The sequence below is a fragment of the Megalops cyprinoides genome, chromosome 7 (genome assembly GCF_013368585.1).
Source record: "Megalops cyprinoides isolate fMegCyp1 chromosome 7, fMegCyp1.pri, whole genome shotgun sequence".
NCBI lineage: Eukaryota > Metazoa > Chordata > Actinopteri > Elopiformes > Megalopidae > Megalops > Megalops cyprinoides.
The window spans coordinates 15,681,571-15,690,021 of record NC_050589.1 but is presented as its reverse complement, the minus strand read 5'-3'; the positions used below and the strand labels follow the sequence as shown (position 1 = coordinate 15,690,021).

The 8,451-nt window shown below is 41.9% G+C and overlaps 2 protein-coding genes across 2 annotated transcripts; one reads left to right on the top strand and one right to left on the bottom strand.

The window, feature by feature from the left end:
- The first annotated feature begins 472 nt into the window (after positions 1-472).
- ghrl (ghrelin/obestatin prepropeptide) lies at positions 473-2,462 on the top strand. Its single transcript, XM_036532802.1, has 4 exons — positions 473-586; positions 978-1,085; positions 1,448-1,559; positions 2,458-2,462. The coding sequence occupies exons 1-4, from the start codon at positions 473-475 to the stop codon at positions 2,460-2,462; spliced, it is 339 nt and encodes a 112-aa protein (XP_036388695.1).
- Positions 2,463-3,621: 1,159 nt separating this feature from the next.
- Positions 3,622-7,955, bottom strand: tatdn2 (TatD DNase domain containing 2). The gene is made up of 6 exons (XM_036532801.1): positions 7,737-7,955; positions 6,944-7,375; positions 4,654-5,751; positions 4,442-4,569; positions 4,062-4,245; positions 3,622-3,762 (listed from the first exon to the last, which is right to left on the bottom strand). Exons 1-6 carry the CDS (start codon positions 7,953-7,955, stop codon positions 3,622-3,624), a joined length of 2,202 nt encoding a protein of 733 aa, XP_036388694.1.
- Positions 7,956-8,451: the final 496 nt, after the last annotated feature.

Genomic DNA, 8,451 nt, shown 5'->3' with positions numbered 1-8,451 from the left:
TACGCAATGCGTATATAATACTGCTGTAACGTCAGTGATCTATAATTTCAAGAACCAAGACGGACTGGGTAAGGTCACCTCCTAAATCTTATCCAAACGTGTTGTAAAATGGCATTGTTTGTTTCACTTTTATGTTACTTTCATACCGACTGTCAGTACAAATATAATTCATTTGTATTCTGGATTTAAATCTGTATGTTAAGCGCGCTGTCAGAAGTAACTGCAAAACACTTTCTCTGAAATGACCTCTGATTGAGTGATTCAGAAATCTGTATCAACATATCTATCAAGTACTGTACCTCAATGTACACGTATGAAGTAGGTCTTTGAAACAATGGCCAAGATGAAAAGCAGAGCTTTCGCTGACGTCTGCACCTCTGATCTGAAATGGTATTGACACTGTTCCACATTGTCTTTGTGTTTTTCATTTGTTCTTTTTTGAAAAGCGTGAACTTCGCTTTGAACTTCAGACATGCAGCTGATGAAAGGGACAGCCTATGGGATCCTGCTGGTCTGTGTCCTGGCCCTGTGGACGGACTCAGTCCAGGCTGGCTCCAGTTTCCTCAGCCCCTCACAGAAACCACAGGTAAAACCCACAGACAACCGGACACAGCATGTGAACAATTTTGAACTCAGGTAACACATGGGCTTACACATAACTGAACTACAGAACTCAACCGTTTTTTTCTGCTAAGTATTTGCCACCTCACATTGTTTATTATCCAGCCCACATGCAGAATTCTTACACTGTTCCTTTAAAGCTGTAAAAATTAAAATTCAGTGTAGAGTAAGAGCATTACACATTTTCTGGGTAGATGGCTGTGTTTAGAAAAACCATGCAGGTGAATGCCAACAACGGCAGAGTTAATGTGTTTTAAGACTTACAGGGCACCCGCAGACCAAAAGGATATTGCATATGTTCAGCTTAAGTTGAACAGGCCTAAACACAGCTGACTGAGGGCGATCTGGATCTGTAGGGGAAGATGGATAAGAAGCCCCCCAGGGTAGGCAGACGTGACTCTGACGGGATCCTCAACCTGTTTGAGAGCCGCTCTTATGAGGAGGAAGACGGCAAACACGTTACGGTTTGTGGACCTGATACCTCTTGCTAGTGCAATGAAAGATTCTCCCACCTTTTTCAGCTATATGATTTATACAAAGCAATAAAGTCACAATATATATTCTGTCCTGAAGGACCATACTACCAGATCTCTGCACCTAGCCTCGTCTTTTATATTTAGTTAAAACGTTTCAGAACTCTGTACACACAACACATTGCTTTAAAATGCAGAAATAATTTTTTCTTGTGAGAAACATTCTCAGCATCAGATGATCTTGATAGTTTATGAAAAAGTCATGCATACTGAAGATGCCTCATACCGCAAGGTGTCAGCCACAACAGTTTCTACCTCACTGATAGTGAACTGTTTTCTTTTCTTATTGTTAGTTCAACACCCCCTTTGAGATCGCGATTACAATGACTGAAGGAGAGTTCCATCACTATGGAGAAGTTCTGCAGAAGATCATGCAGGATCTGCTAGTGGATACTCCAGCAGCAGGTTGGAGAATACTTTTACCTTATTCTTACTCGAACTACAACAAGAAAACATTTCCAGCTAATAAAAATGCCAGGTTACTCACATGTACAAAATATATATTTTTTATAAGTACAAAAGTATAGATGGGTCTTCCATTAAAATGTTGATGGAAAAAATAATCTAAATTAAAATAGAAACTTTTGGATGCATTATCTCACTCAAACTACCATGTCTAAAACTATGCAAAACAATGTTTCCTAAAATCTTACACACTATGTTACCTTGAATTTTTCATCTTACCATCTAAATATTACACTTGAACTTTGCTTGGTGTCATTAGTTATGAAATAACTATGATTTAAAATGCTGTTTTTAAATCAGGTATGATAGGGTATGATTCTGTCTATGAATTTTGCCAACATTTGAGATGTCACTATCTTAGCACCACTATTAATCTATTATTTATTAGCTAGAAAGCTATGTTTCATGAAAGATTGTGGTTATTTAGTGTTTTAGGCTATGGATATTTCTCAGGATATTCTCAGCACATTCTTATTGGTTGTACACTTGGAAACATTTGGAGTGAGTGTGTTAATGTTGTGGTTGACTTTCAGTTGGCTTAATGGATTTGGCAATGATTTCTGTAGAAAATCCTGCACTGTCCTGCACAGGCATGGAGTATGCCCCGCCAACCCATAATTTAGCTGATAGCACGTCTGCAATCTCTAAACATTTCTTTTCTTGAAAAAGAATGTTACCTTAGGCCAAGCGCATCTTAGCAATCACAACCTGTTGCTATTTTACAGTGATATGCTAAGCTTTCTGCAATGTAACACATCTTAAGAAAAGCTGAAAGGTGCCTATTGAGATGGTACATTTCCAAGTAACACTGCTGTGATGTTTCTTTCATGTGTTTCAGACTGACAAGAGCGAACATGGTGGATCGTACTACACCCCGTCTCCCATACAAAGTGGCAATTTCACAGTCGTGCTCTATGTGCATGTGCAATTCACTTAACTTAAACAGTAATAAAACGTCACTCTCATTCTTTTGCATGTCCCATGTCATTAATTCCATGACCATTTACAGCTGGATTTTTGCTGGAACGCTCCAGCAAAGAAATTTAAAACTGCAGCTACACTGTCTTGCACAGAATTTTAATCTTCGAAACTCCAAGGCTCTCACCACTATACCACACAAGCTTTCTTTTCAATCATACTGTTTTAGCTTTTACCTTAATGAATTAAAATGATGGCACTTAAGAGAAATATTTCATAAACCACTAAAAGATATGTGTTGTCTATAACAATTTTAAGCCTTTGATATGTTTGCAGTGATTTAATATACTATTTACACTCAGTTTTCTTCCATTCTCAAACAGACAGCTCAAGGCAGATGACACCTCCTGTCATACTTAGTGACAGATACCTGTACATCAGAAACAGAACACATGCCTTACAGTGTGGTGGTGGGCAGCCCATGATAGTAAGTGTTCCACATTTGAAGTTCTCCAGTCAGAGTACTGTGTCCTAATGCCCACATAAAAAGAGAAAGACCATTATTAAAAAGTAGGTCAGTACTATACTAAGTGGAATATAGAGATATGAACATCCAACATATTTAAAAGCATCTCTTCCCTTCTACAGCTAGATGAATAAGAGGCTTATACTGATACACTGGCACACTTTCATACCTGACTCATGCTGTCCCTTTCACATGCTCATGTTGTTTGTTACCTTCAATAAACTGCAGCAACACGAGACATCTGCTTCTGCTAATGTGCTCATGGCTTGAACCATCTGTGGCTCTTCTCTCAGAACTTGCATTTTCAGCATATAGATGTTTCATATATGGCTCCACGTGAAAGAGTTCAGTTCTGCCTCACTATAGTCCATTTTAAATAGAGTAAATCAAACTGATACGCACATGCTAGTTGGTCTCCAGCAGCCATAACCGGAATTAATGAGGAATGGTGGAGAAACAACTCAGCATCTGGGAACTGAATGCACTGGTGTTTTCAATAGTAAAGGCAAGGCAACTGAACAGTAAAAACAGTTTTAATGAGAAAGAAAAAAAAAATGTTTACAAGCCATACAGTTTTGCTGTTGTGCTTCTCAGAGTTGTGAGGACAGTGGAGAGTGGCTCTCCCTTCAGGAGGCTGATCTCTTGCAATGTGTGGATGGCCAGCCCTGGGTGCGAGAATCTGCTCACACTCTTAGAAACCTGAAGAAAAAAATGTACAAACACTACACCAAGATGCAAAGACACACTCAAGATCTCCTTTAGGTCAAATTTACCTTGAAACTGTATAGTGTGCTGCTCATTACATTCGCTGGATGCACATCATAAGACCAAGAGGAAGCTGATAGATATGTGTAACACTTTCATTAAAGTGCTTCGAAATATGAAACATCTGACAGTGACATAATCCAATACAACAGCTATCCCAAAAAGTGAACAAGTACTGTGTTGCCCTCCTTCATATTTTTTTCGTGATACATTACCAGTCTCTCCATTTGTACCTGTCGTGGGAGGAAGTAAGGAGCATCTGTCTCCACTACTATTCTGTTCAGGGGTATCTTCCTGATGGCTTCCTTGGCCTCCACAGCTCTGGGGTAGGTGATCAGGGCAGTGAATCCCACTGTCAGGTTGGGGAATTCCTGGAGGAATGGCTTGATGACGTTGTAGCCATTAGTGAAACAGTGCCTGTTGGCAACAAGAATGCTTATGAGGTCATCCATACCAATTGTCAGAGAAGTAGAAATAAAATGGATGTCCATGGTGAAAAAACTAGTGTGGTTTTGTTCACTGACTTTCACAAACTGAAAAATATACTCCCACTGATCCACTCCTACACCCTGCTGCTCAGCTACTATTGTGTTAGTCAGTGTCTTCCACCTACCTGTGTATTTTATAGTCTCTAGGAACCAGCTTCTTCATGATTTCTAAAAGGTCTTCATCTGCATCTCTGCAATGTATCACTAGGGGCTTCCTCATTGCTACAGCCAGTCGGAGTTGTCGCTCAAACACCTACAGGTGGCATAGGACATCATAAGAATCAAGCATCACTTGAAGACATGAAGAACATACACTCTTCAGAAAGCCCTGTTCTACCTGCTTTTGCCTAGCAACTTCTGTAGAGCACTTGTAGGAGTAATCCAATCCAATTTCCCCAAATGCGACGGCTTTCGGGTGCCGCAAGGCATCCAAAATGATGTGCTCGCTGGCGGCAGTATAGTCCTTGCCGAAGTGAGGGTGGCAACCAAAAGCGCCCCAAACCATCTCCTCTTTAAGAAGGCCCTCCCAGATCCCCTCCTTCGCCATGAGGCGCGGGTTGCAGAAGTCTGCAATGCAGCCATGGAACTCTGGGGGGAAGGAACTCTCGTACAGTCTGCGAAAGCGGGTGAAAGTCCCGTGGAAGCCCAGTTTGCTATACAGCATGTCCAGGTGGCAGTGGGTGTCAATGAAGCCCAGCTGTCCTGCCCTGGAGCTGGTGCGATCGGGGGCCCACACAGGCTCCACCCCCACTGACACTCTTCTGGTTGTGTTGTTCCTGGAACCCTCAGGGGGTGGAGACTCGGTACGGCCAGGGTCTGAGGACCGTCTTGTGTTTCTGTCACAGGAAGCAAATGGTGAGTAGAACCTGGAGCATGAAGTGTAGAGGGGAAGCCTGGAGTAGAACGGAGGTGACCTAGACATATTCCTGGTGGCATGGACAGGCAAAGCAAAAGGGTCAGAAGCCTGATCCACATTGCTGCGGTGCTCCTGACTGCCTGACTGGCTCATCATGGAGGTTACCCCAGGTGTCTGGACACTACTCCACATGTTTGGAGAGGGGTTGCACGATGATTGGCTTCTACCACTCCACACGTTGGGGGAGGAGGCAAGGGACGACTGAACCACATGGCTCCATTTGTTTGGGGAGGGGGCCATGGTCAACTGGAATCCACCAGTCAATGTGTTTGATGAGGGGTCAAAAGGCGGCTGGACTGCACCACTCCATGCATCTGGAGGCTGTTCGTGGAGCATCATGAAGTGTGGCACAGGATTACCCACGTACTCCTGAGATGGTAGTGCATCATCACAGCTGTGCTTCTTTGACTCTGTCTCAGTGATGCAAATCTCGTCCTGGGAAAAGGTTTGCACCTCCACGGGGTCATCCACATCTGACCAATCAGGGCCATCCGAGTTCTCCTCTCTCAAAACCACTTTCTGGAGAAACATATCATTCCACTGGGGAGTAAATCATTTGTTTTCAGTTTTAAGACATTTATAATTCAAAAGCTACTACTATTTTCATAACCTAAGGAAAACTATTCTATTCTCAATCTCTCACAATACTCTCACAACCCTTTTTAGATTTACATTGATGATGTGACTTTAAATTCTGTCCCTTCCCTAAGCAGTACATGATACTCCAGATCTTTCAATATAAATGAGGACTCACTGAGAAGATATGCATTCACGACCATGTTCAGGCAGGAAAATGTATGTAGATGAATTCTCTTATTTTCTACAGAGTTAGACTCTCTATAAATATTTATGAGAAAGAGTGAAACTAGAGTGTCTGTCATTTGTCGTTCATTAATAAGCATATGAACACTGATCCAAATAATAGATTATTCAGATATTCTGAATGACCTTTTCTCTTTTACCATATGTATGTGTGCAGAAGTGTACATATAGAGTAAATATGTAGGCATGGGAAAGGTACTTTTAGAGAGATGGAATGGAGGAGGCTGTAATAGGTGGGTAAGGACGGGCAAAGAGTATTAAAAATGGAAAAACAATGTTATTTCCTTTGTTCTTACAACAAAGCTTTTTTTTTAAATTGTCTTCTCATTAACAGGGTCAACACTTCACAAGTACAACATATTTACTCCCCATAAAACTTAAACAATATATAATTACTAATTCACAACTAAATTCAAATATAAGACCAGATTTATAAAAATGTTTACTTTCTCAATTAACTCCTGTAAGTTCTGTAAGTAGTAACAGCAGCATTTGACCAAACACACTGGGAGCTGGCTTGTGGATTCTTTAAGAATGCTCTGTGACACAGCCAGAGAATAGCATGCTTGGGTTGGGGTTTATGTGATATAAAAGGTATTTTCAGAATTTTGGTTCTTTTTTTGGAATGCCCACACTGCTGTGGAGTCCTGGTCACTGTCAGTGAATGACATGACTGGGATCAAAGCCAGGCTGTAGAATTTAGCTTGTCTTCAAGGTGAACTCCTTACCCACCAAGCTACTTGGGAGCCCTCTTTATGCAAGGTTTTTAAATTTATCAACATTGACTAGACTGAGAAAAGGACATTTTTAGCACAGGAAAAGTAGCACAGGCCTCTTCTAAAGTCAAGCAATAAGACATTTGAGAAATCAATCCACCAGAAACACGTACCCTCGTGTCCTTCCCAGCCAATAAGATGTCATCTTGCTCGTCTGTGTCAACAAACAGTAATGGACGTACCCCTGTCCCAACTTCTCCTGTTCCACAAGTCTCCATTTTGCTTGAGAACGAGCAGCATACTGGGTCAAAATGTGTGCTGTCATCCAGACCAGGCATCTCCTCACTGGAGTCCAAGGACAACTTCCTGCCCTGCGGCCTGAATGGTGCAGAGGTGCTTCTCTTTGCCCTGTGTGCAACTCTAGCAAGCTTTTTCCCCACACCTCCCCCAATGGCATCTGTCAGTGCTTTCAGGTATATAGCCTTTGAACCCTCTTCTGAACTAACTTTCCGCTTCTGACCAGCAGGGATAGACTGTAAAGCATCTTTATTCTCTACGGATTCCATCAAGGGGGATGATGTGTCCCCTTCTACTGCTTCTGCAATCTGTAAACAAGAAACAGTTGAGTAAAAGCCTTTTAAGACCTAGCCCTCATAGTTGCTCAGCTGACCACCACTGTATTGTACTAAAACCAACTCCCATCATTTTTCTCTTGATGTAACCACTGCCAAGTACCCTGAAACTGTCTAAAATGTAAACACATCCAAAAGTGGGTTAAAAGACATGCTATCATGATATGACAAATGAACACAAACAATTACACAGAATTTACTTCTAACTTACTTTGGTGGCAGAGGGAACTTCGCTAGCTTTTTCAAAATGTTTCTTCTGTACTCGAGTATCGTTTCTTCTCTGAGATGGTACAATTGCTTCATCTTTTCTGTGAGTAACCTCCCTTTGTGATACCGACTTCTTTGGGGTGTCCAAGCAGATGTTCTCCAGCTCCCCCAAGCCTGCAGACCCCGCTGCCAAGCTCACAGACTCTGAGAGGTCTTCGTCCTCGTTGGTGTCAACACTGTTCCAACGAGTGGGCATAGCTAAACCCATGCTGTTCTTCCTGTACTTAGTTGGCGAACAGATCGCCGGTCTTAACCACCTGAGTTGTACCCTCTTCCTATCGTCCATTTTGCAATAACGTTACCTGAGCAATGACACAATGGGAGAGGAAAGTTTCCACAAACTTGTAAGACTTCTTGGATCGCTTCGTTCGTAATCAACACCTTAAACAGCTGGCCATTATACCTAGCCTACCTAGCAAGACAATTGGTTTGCCATTTGCCATATGTGGTTAAAATAACTATTTGTTTTGTATACGGGTACATGAGACGACGCTGCTCATTTGCGCTGCTAGCTATTCTATCGTATCATTGGACACTCTTAACGAAACCTATCGCTATCTTAGTTAGAAAGCTAACAAGCTAAGGTCGGCTATTCTGACCCTGCTAGCTTGCTAGTTGGCTTTATCGGAATTAAAACATTTTTCGAGGTTTTTATTTCCACTTCCATCGCAACAGACAATCTGTGTAACTAACTATTTTATGGGATTAGCCATATCCAACGTCTTAGCTAGCCACTCTGCCAGTTAAGCAACAAGAGTCAACACTGTATAGCAAAGTTTCCT